This window comes from Convolutriloba macropyga, chromosome 6 (assembly GCF_964194025.1).
Source record: "Convolutriloba macropyga chromosome 6, txConMacr16.3, whole genome shotgun sequence".
Lineage (NCBI taxonomy): Eukaryota > Metazoa > Xenacoelomorpha > Acoela > Convolutidae > Convolutriloba > Convolutriloba macropyga.
Window position 1 is genome coordinate 49,130,500 of NC_134473.1, and position 24,580 is coordinate 49,155,079.

Sequence of the window (24,580 nt, forward strand, 5' to 3'; positions counted from 1 at the left end):
TTATTACTGATACTATTTTAATCGCAGATTGTATTTTAAAAACCGATTTTTCTAAACACCGATTCTAATATAGACACCGATTGGGTTTTAAATTTAGATTTAACTATACAACGATTCTACTTTAAACACCCTTTGTGTTTCAAACAACAAACTCTTTAGACATCGATTCTGTTTTGAACGCCGTTTGTATTTTCAACACTAATTTTGTTTAAATTGCGATTGGATTTAAACACCGAAGTTATTTAAACAACAATTCTATCTTAAACAACAATTGTATTTTTTCAGATTCTCTTTCAACAACGATTCTGTTTGAATAACCGACTTCATTTCAAACACCAATTTTTCCAAAACACGGTTCTATAATAAACAAAGATTAAATTTTAAACGCCATTTTTAATTTAAATGCCGATTGTTTTTTAAATACAGATTTTGTTTACACACAGATTCTTTTTTAAAAACCATTTTTGTTTTGAACACCAATTTTATATAAACGTGGGTTCTGTCTTAAACACTAATCTTATGTTAAAGGCCGAGTTTATTTTAAAGGCTGACTGTATCTTAAATACAGATGTTATTTAAACACCGATTCTTGTTTAAACACAAATTGTATTTTAAATAACGACTTTTAAATAATACGGGTTCTATTTTAAAGACCAATCTTATTCTAAATGCCGATTTTATTTGTACTCTGATTCCATTTGAAAACAAATATTTGTCTTGTAAACACCAGTTTCATTCATACAACGACACAATTTTGATCACGGATTGTATTTTAAGTACAGATTTGTTACAAACACCGATGCTATTTCAGACAGCAATTGAAATCAATCACCGAGACTATTTTAATTGCCAACAGATTTTAAACAACAACTTTTTTTAAATACCTATTCTAATATCAACAGCGATTGTTTTTTTAAAAAATAAATTTTTTTTCACAACGAATCTACTTCAAACACCCTTTGTATTTTAAACACCAATTTCTTTAGACATCGATTCTTTTTTAAACACCGTTTGTATTTTAAACACCAATTTTCTTTAATTTGCTATTGGATTTTAAACACCGAATTTATTTAAACACCAATTCTATCTTAAACACCAATTAAGTTTTTTTCAGATTCTATTCAAACAACGATTCTGTTTGAATGACCGACTGTATTTTCAACATCAATTTTACTAAAACAGGGTTCTATATTAAACAAAGATTATTTTTTAAACGCCGATTCTAATTTAAATGCCGATTGTTTTTTATATACAGATTTTGTTTAAACACCGATTCTTATTTAAAAACCAATTTTATTTTAAACACCGATTTTTTATAAACACTGGTTCTGTTTTAAACACCAATCTTATTTTAAAGGCCAATTCCATTTTAAAGGCCGATTGTATCTTAAATACAGATTTTATCTAAAAACCGATTCATATTTAAACACAACTGCGATTGTTTTTAAAAATAAATTTTATTTTTACAACGATTCTACTTTAAACACCCTTTGTATTTTAAACACCAATTTCTTTAGACATCGATTCTGTTTTAAACACAGTTTGTATTTTAAACAGCAATTTTCTTCAATTTGCGATTGGATTTTCAACACCGAATTTATTTAAACACCAATTCTACCTTAAACGCCAATTGATTTTTTTTCAGATTCTATTCAAACAACGATTCTGTTTGAATGACCGACTGTATTTTAAAAACCAAGTTTTCTAAAACACGGTTCTATTTTGAACACATATTATGTTTTGAACGCCGATTCTATTGTAAATGCCGATTGCATTTTAAATAGAGATTTAATTTCAAATCCGATTCGTATTTAAATATCAATTGGTTTTTAAACACAAATTTTATTTAAACACGGTTTCTGTTTTAAACACCAATCGTATTTCAAACGCCTATTCTATTTTAAAGGCCGATTGTTTACTTTTTATACAGATTTCTTCTAAACACCGATTCTTGTTTAAACACCAATTGTATTTCAAATGCCGATTTAATTTTTATTCTGATTCAATTTGAAAAAACGATTGTCTCATAAATACCGATTTCATTCTCATAACGACTCAAATTTCATCACGGACTTTATTTTAAGTACAAATTTGTAACAAAAACAACGATACTATTTTACACACTGATTGGAGTTTAGACAAAAAGTGTATTCAATCACCGAGAATATTTTAATCACCATTATACTTTAAACACCAGCTTTTTTTAAACGCCTATTCCATATTTTAGACCGATTTTAAACAACAATTTTATTTGACCACCAATTTTTATTAAAACACCGGTTTCATTTTTAACATTGATTGTCTCTTAAATGCAGATTGTCTTAAACCCCTAATCTATTCTAAACACCAATTCTACGTTAAACACCAATCTATTTAAACGCCGATTCTATTTTAAATACGGTTATATTTCAAACATCAATTTTTATTAAAACACAGTTTTTATTTTAAATCTCAAGTGTTTGATTAAAAACCGCTTTTGTTTAAATAACGACTGTATTTGAAACATCGATGTCAATTGAACACCCATTCTATTTTAAACATCGATTGTATTTTGCAATCAGATTTTCTTTAAACACCGATTCCAATCTAAACAACGATTGTATTCAAAACGCCGATTTCATTTATACACTGATTCCATTTTAAAGAACGATTGTCACTTGAACACCAATTTTGTTTAAACACCTATTCAATTTGAACTCAACTATATAGTAATAACAACGATTGTTTTATCTATTCAGATTCTCTTTAAACACCGATTCTGTTTTAAATACCGATTAATTTTTAGAAACCGATTTTTTTAAACACCAATTCTATTTTAATCAATTTATTTAAACAACGATTGTATTCTAAATGCCAATTTTTAATTATACACTGTTTCCATTTTTAAAAACGATTGTTTTTGTGAACACCAATTTTATTTAAATTTCGAATTAATTTTCATCTCCGGCTAAATTATAAACACCAATTCTGTTTGAAAAACTGATTCTATTTTATTGGCGGGTTGCTTTTTAAATACAGATTTTGTCTAAACACCGCTTCTCGTTTAAACAACGATTGTATCGACTGTATTTTAAACGCCGATTTTATTGAAACACTGAATCCATTCTAAAGAGCGATTGTAAATTAAATGCCGGTTTTATTCATAAACTGATTCCAATTTTAATTGAACACCAATTCAATTCTCATCACGGATTGTATATTAAAAACAGATTTAGTATAAACACCGATTCTATTTTAAACACTGATTGTGTTTTGAACACCGGTTGTATTCAATCAACGATAATATTTTAACACTCACTTTATTTGAAAAAAAACCAAATTCTTTATACACCGATTCCAAATTAGACAGCGATTGTATTTAAAACACTGATATTTTTTAAACACCTTTTTTATTGAACACCGGTTCCATTTTAAACAACGAATGCCTTTTAAATACAAATTTTAAATTAACACGGATTCCATTTTAAACACCGATTGTATTTTAAAAACCGATCCTATTTCAAAAGCCAGTTGTATTTTAAAAACAGATTTTATTTACAACACCGATTCTTGTTTAAACATCAATTGCATTTTAAACACCGTTTTTATATAAACGCCGAATCTATTAACAACACCAATTTTGTTTTGAGAACCGATTTTATCTAATTACCGATTCAATATTAAACACCGATTGTTTTATAGTAACAGTTTTATCCAAACACCGGTTCCATTTTAAACACCGACTCTATTTTAAAGGCCGATTGTGTTTCAACTACAGGTTTTCTGTAAACACCGATTCTGTTTTAAACGCCGATTGTATTTTAGGCACCAATTTTGTTCAAACACAGATTCTATTTTAAATATCGATTGTATTTTGAAAGCTAATGTTATTTATACACTGATTAATTTCAATTCAAAAAAGATTGTCTGTTAAATACCAATTCAATTTGCATCACCAATTGTGTTTTAAGTACAGATTTTTTATAGACACTGATTCTATTTTGAACACCGATTGTAACTTAACTGCAAATTTTTTAAAAATTGATTGTATTTTACATACCGATTGGATTGTAGGTACAAGTTCCATTTTAAAACTAATTCTATTTTCAAAAGCGATTGTAATTTTGATATTTTATATAACAAATTGAATTAAGATTTTATAAAAGATTAAATTGGGATTTTATATAAAAACCATTTCGATTTTAAACACCCAAAGTACTTTAAGTACAGACTTTATGTAAACACCTACTCTTTTTTAAACACCAAGTTGTATTTAATTACCGATATTTTTAACACCAAGACTTTTTTAACACCATTGGTATTTTTGACATCAATTTTATTGGAAACGCCGGTTCCATTTTAAACACCGATTGTATTTTAACTCGGGTTCTGTTTTAAACACCAATCGTATTTCAAACGCCTATTCTATTTTAAAGACCGATTGTTTACTTTATATACAGATTTCTTCTGAACACCGATTCTTGTTTAAACACCAATTGTATTTTAAATGCCGATTTTATTTTCATTCTGATTCAATTTGAAAAACTATTGTCTCATCAATACCGATTTCATTCTCATAACAACACAATTTTCATCACTGACTTTATTTTAAGTACAAATTTGTAACAAAAACACCCATACTATTTTACCCACCGATTGGAGTTTAGACAAAAAGTGTGTTCAATCACCGTACTTTAATCACCATTATATTTTAAACACCAGCTTTTTTTATACGCCTATTCCATATTATAGACCGATTTTAAAAAACAATTTTATGTGAACACAACTTTTACTAAAACACCGGTTTCATTTTTAATACCGATTGTCTTAAACACCTATTCTATTCTAAACACCAATTCTTCTTTAAACATCAATCTATTTAAACACCGGTTCCATTCTATACACCAAATAAATTTTAAACACTCATTTTTTATATTTATTACTGATAATATTTTAATCGCGGATTGTTTTTAAAAACCGATTTTTCTAAACACCGATTCTAATATAGACACCGATTGGGTTTTAAATATAGATTTTAACTATACAACGATTCTACTTTAAACACCCTTTGTGTTTCAAACAACAAACTCCTTAGACATCGATTCTGTTTTGAACGCCGTTTGTATTTTAAACACTAATTTTGTATAAATTGCGATTGGATTTTAAACACCGAAGTTATTTAAACATCAACTCTATCTTAAACAACAATTGTGTTTTTTTGGATTCTCTTTAAACAACGATTCTGTTTGAATAGCCGACTTTATTTCAAACACCAATTTTTCCAAAACACGGTTCTATAAAAAACAAAGATTATATTTTAAACGCCGATTCTAATTTAAATGCCGATTGTTTTTTGAATACATATTTTGTTTAAACACCGATTCTTATTTAAAAATCAATTTTATTTTAAACACCGATTTTATATAAACACGGGTTCTGTTTTAAACACCGATCTTATTTTAAAGGCCAATTCCATTTTAAAAGCCGATTGTTTCTTAAATACAGATTTTATCTAAACACTGATTCATGTTTAAACACAACTGCGATTGTTTTTTAAAAATAAATTTTATTTTTACAACGATTCTACTTTAAACACCCTTTGTATTTTAAACACCAATTTTCTTTAATTTGCGATTGGATTTTAAACACCGAATTTATTTAAACACCAATTCTACATTGAACACCAATTAATTTTTTTTCAGATTCTCTTCAAACAACGATTCTGTTTGAATCACCGACTGTATTTTAAACACCAATTTTTCTAAAACACGGTTCTATTTTGAACACATATTATGTTTTGAACGCCGATTCTATTGTAAATGCCGATTGCATTTTAAATACAGATTTTAATTCAAATCCGATTCTTATTTAAACATCAATTGTTTTTTAAACACAGATTTTATTTAAACACGGGTTCTGTCTTAAACACCAATCGTATTTTAAACGCCTATTCTATTTTAAAGGCCGATTGTTTACTTTATATACAGATTTCTTCTAAACACCGATTCTTGTTTAAACACCAATTGTATTTTAAATGCCGATTTTGTTTTTATTCTGATTCAATTTAAAAAAAAAGATTGTCTCATAAATACCCATTTCATTCTCATAACGACACAATTTTCATCACTGACTTTATTTTAAGTACAAATTTTAAACAAAACACCGATACTATTTTACACACCGATTGGAGTTTATACAAAAAGTGTATTCAATCACCGAGACTATTTTAATCACCATTATATTTTAAACACCAGCTTTTTTTAAACGCCTATTCCATATTTTAGACTGATTTTAAACAACAATTTTATTTGAACACCAATTTTTATTAAAACACCGGTTTCATTTTTAACATCGATTGTCTCTTAAATAAAGATTGTCTTAAACACCTATTCTATTCTAAACACCAATTCTACGTTAAACACCAATCTATTTAAACGCCCATTCTATTTTAAATACGGTTATATTTCAAACATCAATTTTTATTAAAACACAGTTTTTATTTTAAATCTCAAGTGTTTGTTTAAACACCGCTTTTGTTTAAATAGCGACTGTATTTGAAACATCGATGTCATTTGAACACCCATTCCATTTTAAACACCGATTGTATTTTGCAATCAGATTTTCTTTAAACGCCGATTGCAATTTAAACAACGATTGTATTCAAAACGCCGATTTCATTTATACACTGATTCCATTTTAAAGAACGATTGTCACTTGAACACCGATTTTGTTTAAACACCTATTCAATTTGAACTCAACTATATAGTAATAACAACGATTGTTTTATCTATTCAGATACTCTTTAAACGCCGATTCTGTTTGAAATACCGATTAATTTTTAGAAACCGAGTTTTTTTAAACACCAATTCTATTAAAATCGATTTTATTTAAACAACGATCGTATTCTAAACGCCGATTTTAATTATACACTGTTTCCATTTTTAAAAACGATTGTTTTTTTGAACAACAATTTTATTTAAACACCGATTTAATTTTCATCTCCGGCTAAATTATAAACACCGATTCTGTTTGAAAAACTGATTCTATTTTAACGGCGGGTTGCATTTTAAATACAGATTTTGACTAAACACCGCTTCTCTTTTAAACAACGATTGTATCGACTGTATTTTAAACGCCGATTTTATTGAAACACTGAATCCATTCTAAAGAACGATTGTATACTAAACGCCGGTTTTATTCATAAACTGATTCCAATTTTAAGTGAAAACCAATTCAATTCTCATCACGGATTGTATATTAAATACAGATTTAGTATAAACACCGATTCTATTTTAAACACTGATTGTATTTTGAACACCGGTTGTATTCAATCACCGAGAATATTTTAACACTCACTTTTTTTAAAAAAATCCAACTTCTTTATACACCGATTCCAAATTAGACACCGATTGTACTAAAACACTGATATTTTTTAAACACCTTTTTTATTTGAACACCGGTTCTATTTTAAACAACGAATGCCTTTTAAATACAAATTTTAAATTAACACGGATTCCATTTTAAACACCGATTGTATTTTAAAAACCGATCCTATTTTAAAAGCCAATTGTATTTTAAAAACAGATTTTATTTACAACACCGATTCTTGTTTAAACATCAATTGCATTTAAACACCGATTTTATATAAACGCCGAATCTATTAACAACACCAATTTTGTTTTGAGAACCAATTTTATCTTATTACCGATTCAATATTAAACTCCGATTGTTTTATAGTAACCGTTTTTTTTTCCAAACACCGGTTCTATTTTAAACACCGACTCTATTTTAAAGGCCGATTGTGTTTCAACTACATGTTTTATGTAAACACCGACTCTGTTTCAAACGCCGATTGTTTTTTAGACACCAATTTTATTCAAACACAGATTCTAATTTAAATATCGATTGTATTTTGAAAGCTTATGTTATTTATACACTGATTCATTTGAATTCAAAAAAGATTGTCTGTTAAATACCAATTCAATTTGCATCACCAATTGTATTTTAAGTACAGAATTTTTATAGGCACTGGTTCTATTTTGAACACCGATTGTAATTTAACTGCAAATTTTTTAAAAATTGGTTGTATTTTATATACCGATTGAATTGTAGGTACAAGTTCCATTTTAACACTAATTCTATTTTCAAAAGCGATTGTAGTTTTGATATTTTATATAACAAATTGAATTAAGATTTTATAAAAGAATAAATTGAGATTTTATATAAAGACCATTTCGATTTTAAACACCAAAAAAACTTTAAGTACAGACTTTATGTAAACCCCTTTTCTTTATTAAACACCAAGTTGTATTTAATTACCGATATTTTCAACACCAAGACTTTTTTAACACCAATTGCATTTTCGACATCAATTTTATTGGAAACGCTGGTTCCATTTTAAACACCGATTTTATTTTAACTCGAAATTTTGTTTAATAACAAGTTCTATTTTAGATGCCGATTGCATTATAAGTGCAGAGTTCAATTGAACACCGATTCTATTTTTAATACCGATAGTGTTTTCATATGATATTCTAAAAAAAAACTGATCAAACTGTTTCAAACATCGATAGTATTTTAAGTACAGATTTTATTTAGAAACACCTATTCTTCTTTAAACACTGATTATGTTTTAATTACTAATTTTATAGAAACAACGATACTATTTTAAACACCGTTTATAATTTTGAACAACGATTATTTTTTAAATACAGATTAAATTTGAATTAGGAATTGTTTTTCAACCACCGATTCTATTTAAACACTATTACTATTATCTAAATGCTAAATACTATTATAGACACCAATTCTAATTTAAACACAGATTAAATTTTAAACACCGGTTTTTCTAAAATTACATCTATTTTCTACATGCATTTTTTCTATTCTCAAAAGCGGTTGTATACCAAACAGCGATTGTTTTTTAAACACCGATTATGTTTAAACACTAGTTCAATTTTCACACCGACTGTATTTCAAACATCGACCTCATTTAAACACCGATAATATTTTAAATACAGATTTTAATTAAACACCAATTCTATTTTGGAAACCGATTGTATTTTAAACACTGTTTTGATACACATTTTGTTTAAACATCGATTCTATTTTAAATCTGAATTGTGTTTTAAACACATTTTAATCAAACACCGATTTTGTTTTAAACACGGATTGGTTTTTAAATACAGATTTTCTTTGAAAACCGATTTTATTTAAAACACTGATTGTTTTTCAAACACCAAATTTATTTCAATGCCAATTCTTTTGTGAACACCAATTGTACTTTCAACACCAATTTAATCGAAACATGGATTCTATTTTGAACACCGATTGTATTTGAAACACTGATTATATCTATAGACTGATTCGATTTTTCACACCAATTTTATTTAAGCATCATTTCCATTCTAAACACTGATTTTTTCTGAACACCCAGTCTATTTCAAAAACCGATTTTATATAAATACCAGCTCTATTTTAAACACCGATTTGTTTTATCAACGATCTTATCTAACCGCCGATTCTGTGTTTAGCAGCCATTCTATTTAAACACCAATTTTATTTTAAAGAACTATTTTTGCCTGTACACCGATTTTATTTCAAACCCGGATTTTAGATTAGAACCCTGATTTATACACTGATTTTATCTAAACACCGATTCTATTTCAAACACCGATCTTACTTAAACACCAGTTCTATATTTAACACCGATTGTATTTTAAACAACTATTTTATCTAACCACCGACTCAGTTTTTAACACTGATTTTATTTATACACCAGTTTTATTTTAAACAACGATTTTTGTCTAAACACCGATTGTATTATAAAGACGAATTGTATTTTAAACGCCGATTCTATTTTAAACACCAATTCTAATTTAAACACCAATTCTGTTTTAAACACGGATTCTAATTTAAACACCAATTCTGTTTTAAACACCAACTCTAATTTAAACACCAATTCTGTTTTAAACACCGATTCTAATTTAAACACCAATTCTGTTTTAAACACCGATTCTAATTTAAACACCAATTCTGTTTTAAACACCAATTCTAATTTAAACACCAATTCTGTTTTAAACACCGATTCTAATTTAAACACCAATTCTGTTTTAAACACCAATTCTAATTAAAACACCAATTCTGTTTTAAACACCGATTCTAATTTAAACACCAATTCTGTTTTAAACACCATTTCTAATTTAAACACCAATTCTGTTTTAAACACCGATTCTAATTTAAACACCAATTCTGTTTTAAACACCAATTCTAATTTAAACACCAATTCTGTTTTAAACACCGATTCTAATTTAAACACTAATTCTGTTTTAAACACCAATTCTAATTTAAACACCAATTCTATTTTAAACACCGATTCTAATTTAAACACCAATTCTGTTTTAAACACCATTTCTAATTTAAACACCAATTATGTTTTAAACACCGATTCTAATTTAAACACCAATTCTGTTTTAAACACAAGTTCTAATTTAAACACCAATTCTGTTTTAAACACCGATTCTAATTTAAACACCAATTCTGTTTTAAACACCAATTCTAATTTAAACACCAATTCTGTTTTAAACACCAATTCTAATTTAAACACCAATTCTGTTTTAAACACCAATTCTAATTTAAACACCAATTCTGTTTTAAACACCGATTCTAATTTAAACACCAATTCTGTTTTAAACTCCAATTCTAATGTAAACACCAATTCTGTTTTAAACACCCATTCTAATTTAAACACCAATTCTGTTTTAAACACCAATTCTAATTTAAACACCAATTCTGTTTTAAACACCAATTCTAATTTAAACACCAATTCTGTTTTAAACACCAATTCTAATTTAAACCCCAATTCTGTTTTAAACACCGATTCTAATTTAAACACCAATTCTGTTTTAAACACCGATTCTAATTTAAACACCAATTCTGTTTTAAACACGAATTCTAATTTAAACACCAATTCTGTTTTAAACACCGATTCTTATTTAAACATCAATTCTGTTTTAAATACCGATTCTAATTTAAACACCAATTCTGTTGTAAACACCGATTCTAATTTAAACACCAATTCTGTTTTAAACACTAATTCTAATTTAAACACCAATTCTGTTTTAAACACCAATTCTAATTTAAACACCAATTCTGTTTTAAACACCGATTCTAATTTAAACACCAATTCTGTTTTAAACACCAATTCTAATTTAAACACCAATTCTGTTTTAAACACCAATTCTAATTTAAACACCAATTCTGTTTTAAACACCGATTCTAATTTAAACACCAATTCTGTTTTAAACACCGATTCTAATTTAAACACCAATTCTCTTTTAAACACCAATTCTAATTTAAACACCAATTCTGTTTTAAACACCAATTCTAATTTACACACCAATTCTGTTTTAAACACCGATTCTAATTTAAACACCAATTCTGTTTTAAACACCGATTCTAATTTAAACACTAATTCTGTTTTAAACACCAATTCTAATTTAAACACCAATTCTGTTTTAAACACCAATTCTAATTTAAACACCAATTCTGTTTTAAACACGGATTCTAATTTAAACACTAATTCTGTTTTAAACACCAATTCTAATTTAAACACCAATTCTGTTTTAAACACCGATTCTAATTTAAACACCAATTCTGTTTTAAACACCAATTCTAATTTAAACACCAATTCTGTTTTAAACACCGATTCTAATTTAAACACCAATTCTGTTTTAAACACCAATTCTAATTTAAACACCAATTCTGTTTTAAACACCGATTCTAATTTAAACACCAATTGTATTTTAAACACCGATTCTAATTTAAACACCAATTCTGTTTTAAACACCGATTCTAATTTAAACACCAATTCTGTTTTAAACACCGATTCTAATTTAAACACCAATTCTGTTTTAAACACCGATTCTAATTTAAACACCAATTCTGTTTTAAACACCAATTCTAATTTAAACACCAATTCTGTTTTAAACACCGATTCTAATTTAAACACCAATTCTGTTTTAAACACCAATTCTAATTTAAACACCAATTCTGTTTTAAACACCGATTCTAATTTAAACACCAATTGTATTTTTAACACCGATTCTAATTTAAACACCAATTCTGTTTTAAACACCGATTCTAATTTAAACACCAATTCTGTTTTAAACACCGATTCTAATTTAAACGCTAATTCTGTTTTAAACACCAATTCTAATTTAAACACCAATTCTGTTTTAAACACCAATTCTAATTTAAACACCAATTCTGTTTTAAACACGGATTCTAATTTAAACACCAATTCTGTTTTAAACACCAATTCTAATTTAAACACCAATTCTGTTTTAAACACCGATTCTAATTTAAACGCCAATTCTGTTTTAAACACCAATTCTAATTTAAACACCAATTTTGTTTTAAACACCGATTCTAATTTGAACACCAATTCTGTTTGAAACACCAATTCTAATTTAAACACCAATTCTGTTTTAAACACCGATTCTAATTTAAACACCAATTGTATTTTAAACACCGATTCTAATTTAAACACCAATTCTGTTTTAAACACCGATTCTAATTTGAACACCAATTCTGTTTTAAACACCGATTCTAATTTAAACACCAATTCTGTTTTAAACACCGATTCTAATTTAAACACCAATTCTGTTTTAAACACCAATTCTAATTTAAACACCAATTCTGTTTTAAACGCCGATTCTAATTTAAACACCAATTCTGTTTTAAACACCAATTCTAATTTAAACACCAATTCTGTTCTAAACACCGATTCTAATTTAAACACCAATTCTGTTTTAAACACCGATTCTAATTTAAACACCAATTCTGTTTTAAACACCAATTCTAATTTAAACACCAATTCTGTTTTAAACACCGATTCTAATTTAAACACCAATTCTGTTTTAAACACCGATTCTAATTTAAACACTAATTCTGTTTTAAACACCAATTCTAACTTAAACACCAATTCTGTTTTAAACACCAATTCTAAATTAAACACCAATTCTGTTTTAAACACGGATTCTAATTTAAACACCAATTCTGTTTTAAACACCAATTCTAATTTAAACACCAATTCTGTTTTAAACACCGATTCTAATTTAAACACCAATTCTGTTTTAAACACCAATTCTAATTTAAACACCAATTCTTTTTTAAACACCGATTCTAATTTAAACACCAATTCTGTTTTAAACACCAATTCTTATTTAAACACCAATTCTGTTTTAAACACCGATTCTAATTTAAACACCAATTGTATTTCAAACACCGATTCTAATTTAAACACCAATTCTGTTTTAAACACCGATTCTAATTTAAACACCAATTCTGTTTTAAACACCAATTCTAATTTAAACACCAATTCTGTTTTAAACACCGATTCTAATTTTAACACCAATTGTATTTTAAACACCGATTCTAATTTAAACACCAATTGTATTTTAAACACCGATTCTAATTTAAACACCAATTCTGTTTTAAACACCAATTCTAAATTAAACACCAATTCTGTTTTAAACACCGATTCTAATTTAAACACCAATTCTGTTTTAAACACCAATTCTAATTTAAACACCAATTCTGTTTTAAACACCAATTCTAATTTAAACACCAATTCTGTTTTAAACACCAATTCTAATTTAAACACCAATTCTGTTTTAAACACCAATTCTAATTTAAACACCAATTCTGTTTTCAACACCAATTCTAATTGAAACACCAATTCTGTTTTAAACACCAATTCTAAATTAAACACCAATTCTGTTTTAAACACCAGTTCTAATTTAAACACCAGTTCTGTTTTAAACACCGATTCTAATTTTAACAGCGATTGTATTTTGAACACCGATTTTATCTAGACGCCGATTCTATTTTAAACACCAATTCTGTTTTAAACACCGATTCTAATTTAAACACCAATTCTGTTTTAAACACCAATTCTAATTTAAACACCAATTCTGTTTTAAACACCAATTCTAATTTAAACACCAATTCTGTTTTAAACAACAATTCTAATTTAAACACCAATTCTGTTTTAAACACCGATTCTAATTTAAACACCAATTCTGTTTTAAAAACCAATTCTAATTTAAACACCAATTCTGTTTTAAACACCGATTCTAATTTTAACAACAATTGTATTTTAAACACCGATTCTAATTTAAACACCAATTGTATTTTAAACACCGATTCTAATTTAAACACCAATTCTGTTTTAAACACCAATTCTAATTTAAACACCAATTCTGTTTTAAACACCGATTCTAATTTAAACACCAATTCTGTTTTAAACACCAATTCTAATTTAAACACCAATTCTGTTTTAATAACCAATTCTAAATTAACCACCAATTCTGTTTTAAACACCAATTCTAATTTAAACACCAATTCTGTTTTAAACACCAATTCTAATTTAAACACCAATTCTGTTTTAAACACCAATTCTAATTTAAACACCAATTCTGTTTTAAACACCAATTCTAAATTAAACACCAATTCTGTTTTAAACACCAATTCTAATTTAAACACCAATTCTGTTTTAAACACCGATTCTAATTTTAACAGCGATTGTATTTTGAACACCGATTTTATCTAGACGCCGATTCTATTTTAAACACCAATTCTGTTTTAAACACCGATTCTAATTTAAACACCAATTCTGTTTTAGACACCAATTCTAATTTAAACACCAATTCTGTTTTAAACACCAATTCTAATTTAAACACCAATTCTGTTTTAAACAACAATTCTAATTTAAACACCAATTCTGTTTTAAACACCAATTCTAATTTAAACACCAATTCTGTTTTAAACACCAATTCTAATTTAAACACCAATTCTGTTTTAAACACCAATTCTAATTTAAACACCAATTCTGTTTTAAACACCAATTCTAATTTAAACACCAATTCTGTTTTAAACACCAATTCTAATTTAAACACCAATTCTGTTTTAAACACCAATTCTAATTTAAACACCAATTCTGTTTTAAACACCAATTCTAATTTAAACACCAATTCTGTTTTAAACACCAATTCTAATTTAAACACCAATTCTGTTTTAAACACCAATTCTAATTTAAGCACCAATTCTGTTTTAAACACTGATTCTAATTTTAACAGCGATTGTATATTGAACACCGATTTTATCTAGACGCCGATTCTAATTTAAACACCAATTCTGTTTTAAACACCGATTCTAATTTAAACACCAATTCTGTTTTAAACACCAATTCTAATTTAAACACCAATTCTGTTTTAAACACCAATTCTAATTTAAACACCAATTCTGTTTTAAACACCAATTCTAATTTAAACACCAATTCTGTTTTAAACACCAATTCTAATTTAAACACCAATTCTGTTTTAAACACCAATTGTAATTTAAACACCAATTCTGTTTTAAACACCAATTCTAATTTAAACACCAATTCTGTTTTAAACACCAATTCTAATTTAAACACCAATTCTGTTTTAAACACCAATTCTAATTTAAACACCAATTCTGTTTTAAACACCAATTGTAATTTAAACACCAATTCTGTTTTAAACACCAATTCTAATTTAAACACCAATTCTGTTTTAAACACCAATTCTAATTTAAACACCAATTCTGTTTTAAACACCAATTCTAATTTAAACACCAATTCTGTTTTAAACACCGATTCTAATTTTAACAGCGATTGTATTTTGAACACCGATTTTATCTAGACGCCGATTCTATTTTAAACACCAATTGTAATTTGAACAACGATTGTATTTTAAATGCAGATTGATGTTTAAAGTAAGTTGTTTTATTTAGCTAAGAGTATTTTAGGTTTATAAAAAGGGGCACTGTTCTGGAGGGGAACATCCGCAAACTCATCTCCAACTCTCCAGTCACCTCTCCTGTTCTGAAAAGCAGTGACAGAAGCTTCCCACTTGCTGGTTATAGTGCTGCTGGAAGCAATGGAAAGCCAGCTGGTGGCCAGATGCTACAGAAGACAATAGAGCAATTGATGACTTTTCTGGATGACATTTGCAAAGAGTTTCATAAGTGCAACAATGTCATGGAATTGTTCCTTCACGGAGTTCAACAACTGCATCACAACATACACTTGATTATGTCAGCATTTCTCACATTGGAGGGGGTTCCAAGTAAGTGTACAAAACAACTCTGCTTTCGAAAAGGGTTTTATGGACATCGTACTGTCGTATATCTTCCGTGCAATCACAATCAACCAATTTTTCAGGTGATAAATGCATCTGATATGATAATTTTTCTTGTTTGATCAATAATCACTCAATGTTTTGTGTGAATGAGCGTATGAGAAAAATTGCCGGTATAAATGTAAATTTTTGTCGCAACATATATAATTTTTATAATTTATATATTTATTAATTTAGCGTCAAAAATGAAAATTGAAAAAATTGTTTATATTTTCAAGTTGACGGGCAATTTCAATTTTTGATTTGGACAATATATACGTTTGTAAAAACATGATAAAACTGTTTTGCAGAATTTTGAAATTTTTTGAGTTTTTTCGAAAAATGTTTTCTGAACTCCGTGGGAAAAAAAAAGTAAAACTAAAACAGAAGTGCCCCCGAAAGATACAAGTTTGGGTATTTGATGGGGGCTCTTGGATAAATCAACTAAAAATAGTCAAAAAAAATTTTGAAAGCTTTTGCATTTGTCACAAAATTCTCTATTCTCGTCACCCTTTAAAAGAATTCAATATTTTGTTTACCCTCAGCTAATTTCTTTTTTATTTGAAACAATTTTTGAATACAGAGAAATAGCAGAATTTGAAGAACAAAACAGTAATTTGGATTACATAACCGTTTTTCAAAATGCTAACTCATTTTTGAAAACAGATTTCCTTCCGTTTTGAATTGCGTGTTTTGTGAAAAACGCAGAGAACAATAAATTCAGTGCGAATAAGAGAGCAGAATTTAAAAATTAACATAGAATCATAGAAAAAAATTTAAAGTTGGTTTTAAGTGTGTTTCACGTTCTTGTTCTCTGAAAAAATTTTCAACGCAAATTTTCAGTTAGTTTCTCAACTGTTTAATTATGCAACAACTCAAAAGAAATAGGCGCACTTCAGTATGAATAATAGCTCAAGGACGTGGAGAAAACATTTGATTATACTTCGCTTTTTTTCTGTTTTTTTTTTCCAAAACCTGCATAAGGCTTATGTTCCTATTCATTGGTAAACCAAAAACCTAAAAATTTTTTTAAAGTTTCAAACCATTTTTTTTTCTCGTGAAAATCCAAAAATTTGGCAACGAGTTGAATAGAACGGCTCAAAACTTGACTTTATAATGAAGAAAAACCAAAAAAAATGATGTAGTTCTGTTTCCAAATTTTTCTTCCGTTAATGTATCCTTACCTTTTCGATACTCAATTGAAAAAAAATCCCTTTTTTGACAAAACAATTGTTATTAAATTGCAAACAGAACGTTAAAAGGTTTAGGATTTTACCAAAAAATCGCAAAAATAGTTTGATGACAAAAAACATAATAGAAGTCCTGATAATTATTCACTCAAATTGCATGGATTAATGAACAATAAGTCTTTTGTTGATAAGAAAACTTTATTGCGGCAGAGTTTGTTAGTAAACAAAACGAAAACCAAAACAAAACATTCAAGAGAAAGTCAGACTTGTGAAAGTCTTTACTAAAATTGTCAAAAGGATAATAGCGAGAGGTCTTTTTAATGTTGGCTTTGTACCAAGACCTAGAGTAAAAACTAATGCAGATTGAAAACTAAACAACAGACGGAGAAAAAAACCTTCCAAAAATTGATTAAGAAAAACTATTAGAAGTACATTTCACACCAAAGACTGGAGTTCCAACAAACCCTAACACAAAATAAAAAAATATACAACAAGGAGAAGGTGCATCCCTCCTAAAAAACGTACTTATACACAATAATCCGTATGCAATATACAATTTTTACCAAGAGAAGGCGCTTTTTTTTCAATTTTCATAAACAAGAATAAGATATTAATCATTAAAAAACAAGAGAAATGGAAGCGTGCTAGAACTGCCCTTATTTTGATCATGAAAGTGATTTCCAAGCCGTAAGCTGGAAAAAAAGCACTCAATAATTAAAGATACTCTCTATTAGTAAGCAGATGAAAAACTGTGACTGATTGCCAAAAAACAACAAACACGGTGAGAAATCAACTATCCTGCGATATTTTAGGAAAAAACTTCAGAACTTTAAAAGTATATGTTGTATATCTGCGATGTTGTATACTCTCTATTGTTTTCTGAACTCCGTGGGAAAAAAGTAAAACTAAAACAGAAGTGCCCCCGAAAAATAGAGGTTTGGGTATTTGATGGGGGCTCTTGGATAGATCAACTAAAATAGTCACAAAAAAATTTGGAAGATTTTGCATTTGTGACAAAATTCTCTATTCTCACTAACCTTTAAAAGAATTCAATATCTTGTTTACCCTCAGCTAATTTCTTTTTCATTTGAAACAATTTTTGAATACAGAGAAATAGCAGAGTTTAAAGAAAAAAACAGTAACTTGGATTTCATAACCATTTTTCAAAATTCTAACTCATTTTTGAAAACAGATTTTCTTCTGTTTTGAATTGCGTGGTTTGTGAAAAACGCAGAGAACAATAAATTCAGTGCAAATAAGAGACAAGAATTTAAAAACTAGCATATAATCATAGAAAAAAGTTTAAAGTTGGTTTTGAGTGTGTTTCACGTTCTTGTTCTCTGAAAAAATTTTCAACGCAAATTTCTCATTTCTGCCACTCATTTTTCAGGTAGTTTCTCAACTGTTTGTTTATGCAACAAATCAGAAGAAATATGCGCACTTCATTTTGAATAATAGCTCAAGGACGTGGAGAAAATTTTTGATTATACTTCACTTTTTTTCTGTTTTTTCCAAAACCTGCATAAGGCTTATGTTCCTATTCAATGGTAAACCGAACACCTAAAATTTTTTTTAAAGTTTCAAACCATTTTTTTCTCTTGAAAATCCAAAAATTTGGCAACGAGTTGAATAGAACAGCTCAAAACTTGACTTTATAATGAAGAAAAACCAAAAAAATTGATGTAGTTCTGTTTCCAAATTTTTCTTCCGTTAATGTATCCTTACCTTTTCGAAACTCAATTGAAAAAATCCAGTTTTTGACAGAACAATTGTTATTAAATTGCGAACAGAACATTAAAAGGTTTAGGATTTTACCGAAAAGACGTAAGAAAAGTTTGATGACAAAAAACATAATAGAAGTCCTGATAATTATTCACTCAAATTGCATGGATTACTGAACAATAAGTCTTTTGTTGATAAGAAAACTTTATTGCGGCAGAGTTTGTTAGTAAACAAAACGAAAACCAAAACAAAACATTCAAGAGAAAGTCAGACTTGTGAAAGTCTTTACTAAAATTGTCAAAAGGATAATAGCGAGAGGTCTTTTTAATGTTGGCTTTGTACCAAGACATAGAGTAAAAACTAATGCAGATTGAAAACTAAACAACAGACGGAGAAAAAAACCTTCCAAAAAATGATCCAAAAAACTGTTAGAAGTACATTTCCCACCAAAGCCTGGAGTTCCAACAAAACCTAGCACGAAATCAACAATATACAAAAAGGGGAAGGTGCATCCCTCCTAAAAAGCGTACGTATACACAATAATCCGTACGCACTATACAATTGTTGCCAAGGGAAAGCGCTTTTTTTCAATTTTCATAAACAAGAATAAGATTTTAAGCATTAAATAACAAGAGGAATGGAAACGTGCTAGAACTGGTTATATTTTGACCATGAAAATGATTTCCAAGCCGTTAGCTGAAAAATAAAACCACTCAATAATTAAAGATACTCTCTATTAGTAAGCAGATGAAAAACTGTGACTGATTGCCAAAAAACAACAAACACGGTGAGAAATCAACTATCCTGCGATATTTTAGGAAAAAACTTCAGAACTTTAAAAGTATATGTTGTATATCTGCGATGTTGTATACTCTCTATTGTTTTCTGAACTCCGTGGGAAAAAAGTAAAACTAAAACAGAAGTGCCCCCGAAAAATAGAGGTTTGGGTATTTGATGGGGGCTCTTGGATAGATCAACTAAAGTAGTCACAAAAAAATTTGGAAGATTTTGCATTTGTGACAAAATTCTCTATTCTCACTAACCTTTAAAAGAATTCAATATCTTGTTTACCCTCAGCTAATTTCTTTTTCATTTGAAACAATTTTTGAATACAGAGAAATAGCAGAGTTTAAAGAAAAAAACAGTAACTTGGATTTCATAACCATTTTTCAAAATTCTAACTCATTTTTGAAAACAGATTTTCTTCTGTTTTGAATTGCGTGGTTTGTGAAAAACGCAGAGAACAATAAATTCAGTGCAAATAAGAGACAAGAATTTAAAAACTAGCATATAATCATAGAAAAAAGTTTAAAGTTGGTTTTGAGTGTGTTTCACGTTCTTGTTCTCTGAAAAAATTTTCAACGCAAATTTCTCATTTCTGCCACTCATTTTTCAGGTAGTTTCTCAACTGTTTGTTTATGCAACAAATCAGAAGAAATATGCGCACTTCATTTTGAATAATAGCTCAAGGACGTGGAGAAAATTTTTGATTATACTTCACTTTTTTTCTGTTTTTTCCAAAACCTGCATAAGGCTTATGTTCCTATTCAATGGTAAACCGAACACCTAAAATTTTTTTTAAAGTTTCAAACCATTTTTTTCTCTTGAAAATCCAAAAATTTGGCAACGAGTTGAATAGAACAGCTCAAAACTTGACTTTATAATGAAGAAAAACCAAAAAAATTGATGTAGTTCTGTTTCCAAATTTTTCTTCCGTTAATGTATCCTTACCTTTTCGAAACTCAATTGAAAAAATCCAGTTTTTGACAGAACAATTGTTATTAAATTGCGAACAGAACATTAAAAGGTTTAGGATTTTACCGAAAAGACGTAAGAAAAGTTTGATGACAAAAAACATAATAGAAGTCCTGATAATTATTCACTCAAATTGCATGGATTACTGAACAATAAGTCTTTTGTTGATAAGAAAACTTTATTGCGGCAGAGTTTGTTAGTAAACAAAACGAAAACCAAAACAAAACATTCAAGAGAAAGTCAGACTTGTGAAAGTCTTTACTAAAATTGTCAAAAGGATAATAGCGAGAGGTCTTTTTAATGTTGGCTTTGTACCAAGACATAGAGTAAAAACTAATGCAGATTGAAAACTAAACAACAGACGGAGAAAAAAACCTTCCAAAAAATGATCCAAAAAACTGTTAGAAGTACATTTCCCACCAAAGCCTGGAGTTCCAACAAAACCTAGCACGAAATCAACAATATACAAAAAGGGGAAGGTGCATCCCTCCTAAAAAGCGTACGTATACACAATAATCCGTACGCACTATACAATTGTTGCCAAGGGAAAGCGCTTTTTTTCAATTTTCATAAACAAGAATAAGATTTTAAGCATTAAATAACAAGAGGAATGGAAACGTGCTAGAACTGGTTATATTTTGACCATGAAAATGATTTCCAAGCCGTTAGCTGAAAAATAAAACCACTCAATAATTGCAAATACTCTCTATTAGTAAGCAGATGAAAAATTGTTACTGATTTCCAAAAAACAACAAACACCGTGAGAAACCAACTGTCCTGTAATAATTTAGGAAAAAACTTCAGAAGATTAAAACTATATGTTGTATATCTGCGATGGGTACATAGTTCCAGTTTTGTTTTGTTTCAAAACCCATGGGGACTGCCACTAATAGAAAAAAGTGTCGAGACTACAAAACAAACAAAAAGTGAGGGAAAATTAAAGATAACAAAAGCTTCTATGGAAAAAACGAAAATAAACAAAGTCTTAACACAATAAAAAAAGTGATCAAATTTTGAGAAGCTGTTATTAATGCCACTTTAGAAACTTTTGAGAGTAATAATGAAGAGAATAAACGACGCTACATTTCCAACAAATCCATCCATGTTAGAGTACTATAGTCTAATGAAACATTGAGGTCCCCAAGGGTATTCATAAGCATCTCCCTTGAACTAATTATAATTACGCAACAGTTTTTAATATGCGCGTCAAATTAAAACAACTTCCGTTATGGCAGCAAAAAGGAGTGGAAAGGTAAATCTAACTGCCTCTCCTTTGAAAAACACACGATTTTTGTGATTTTCGAATTTTGGGAAACCAAGAAAGCAGCCAGCGCAGTAACTGTTGTAGAAATACTATCTTTAACAACATCAAGACTGTTAGTTGTATTGCATATCTGCGATTACTAACTAGCTTAAACTTACTATTTATTTTTTGAGGACTTTATTTGAATAAAAATTAGCTCGCACCTGAAATATCTTTAAAACTTTATATGTAGCGCTGCAACAATCAAAACTCGAATTTTGTTAGTACAATATAAATTTTTTAACATGTATACATATCTATATATATATATATATATATATATATATATATATATATATATATATATATATATATATATATATATATATATATATATTTATACATAAACAAAAAGGCAACTTTTAGATGAGTTAGGTAAATTTTTAGGTAATTTAGGCAAATTTTAGACAAGTTATCAATGCCAGCTTTTTTCAAGAAATTGGAACAAAAATAGCTTCACAATTGCCTAACATGAATTTTACTCACCTAACAAAAAAATGGCGGCGCAAAAACATTAGGCAATTTCATTGGATTTTAACATATAATTGGTGATCAAGGATAGCATCAATTTTGTTCCGCTGCTTTTGAAATTAGTTCGTCACCCAAAAAAGTTTATTTTTTTCCATTCCAAATTTTGCTGAAAATGGACTGTTTTTTGAACTTCAACTTCTTCCGAAAATAGACAAATTTCTCAGTTCTAATCCAACGAATTTTTCTCCTGTTGTTTTTATTCCACTGATTTTGTGGAAATTTTGCCTGAGATGCGATTGAAAAATATAATGAAATTTTTTTCAAGAAAGTTTGTTTTTTTTGAGTTTTTTTTGTGGATTTCGCAGTTTTTGCTCAGGATAAATCTTTTTGTTGATATTGGATATTTTAATCAATTCAGAGTTGAAATCGAAAAGGTTTTTTTCGAGTCAGATTACTAGAGTTTCGAACCTTCTTATGATACATCTACCTTGAAGCAATTAAAAAACAAGTCGGTTTAACAAATGAATTGGATTACAACATTTTTCATCAAGAAAACAGCACAAAAGTTTTGATAAGATTTTTCTAAAATCCTTTACGTTGACAGACACATGGTATTCATCCTTTATGAGGGTAGGAAGTAAAGAAAACAACAAACACGGCCAGAAACTAACCGTACTTTGACTTTTTAGGAAAAAATTTCTTCAACACCGTAAAGACTATTAGTTGTGTACCTGCGATGGCTTGATAGTTCCCACTCACTTTTTATTTTATTTTCATTTTTATATGGCCAAAAATACCTTGCAATTGAAGTAACATTTCTTAACCTTCAATTTAGAGGTACGTAGAAACTCGATTTTTTAAATTAGTACAACATATACGTCGGAGAAACACAATGAAAAAGTGCTGAAGATTCTTGCGTTTTTCGGTGTTTTTTTTTAAAAAACGTTTTGTCAGTTCTGCGGAATAAAAAAGTAAAGTATATAATCTGAAAAAGAGTATAATCTGTTTTAAAGTTTTTTTTCCGTTCTCCCTTTAAAAGACGTCAACGCTACGTTTAGGCACCGCCATTTTTTCCTTTGAAGCAGTTTTGGATATAACAGAAACATGGATTTCGTAAGTTTTTTCAAATTTCGAAATCACTTTCCAAAAACAAACTTTCACCGGTTTTTAATCGTGTGTTTTGTGAAAAAAGCATGTAAAATTTCAGTGCGACTAAAAAAGCGAAAGAAATATCATAATTTAAAACTTAACACAAAATCAGAGAAAACGTTTGAACGTTGGTTTTTAAGTGTTTTTTTCGTTCTTGCTCTGTGAAAAACTCTTATTCATTGATAAACAATGAATTTAAAATCATTTTAAAAACTACCAGTTGTTTTTTCCTCTTGGAAATTTGATGATTTGTTCTCCAAAAGTTTAATCCGTTTTTCATCATCTTTTACATTATCAACTCAATAGATCCAGTTGTGGGCTGAACAATGAACAATTGTTTTGCAATTACAAGCTGTTTTTTAAGGTTTAGAAGCTTACCAAATGGTCGGAAAAACAAATTTAGACGGCAAACAAAAAAGTAGCAGTAAATGGCTTGAAAATCATTCACTCAAATTGTATGAATTACTGACTTCTATTTTGTTTATTTTAAGAACAAAAACAATTTGCTGTAAAATATGCTTTAAAAACCACACAGAAAACCAAATCAAATTCAAGAAAAAAGTGAACGTTTTCTTTGAAACGGTTAAAAACATATTTACCACAGGTGATTTTTTGATGCTGCTTTTGTATCAACGCACATAGCTATTATAGAAAAACAGATTAAATAAATAAACAGAGTAAAAAATTATAAAGAAAAGTTATCACTTTTCCAATCTTTGTTTGCTGAGCTATTTTCTACGATAAATATTTTGTTGGGATGGTGTTTTCTAAATCAGTTCTTAATCAAAAGGTATATAAAATTCTTG

The 24,580-nt window shown here is 28.3% G+C and overlaps 1 protein-coding gene across 1 annotated transcript in view; it reads left to right on the forward strand.

Annotated features, from left to right (window-relative positions):
- LOC142341015 (uncharacterized) overlaps positions 1-24,580 on the forward strand; it is a 48,081-nt gene that overhangs the window by 14,036 nt on the left and 9,465 nt on the right. The window contains exon 2 of the mRNA XM_075391835.1: positions 15,814-16,133. Within this exon, the coding sequence (XP_075247950.1) occupies positions 15,814-16,133 (320 nt within the window). The remainder of the gene's footprint in view (positions 1-15,813; positions 16,134-24,580) is intronic.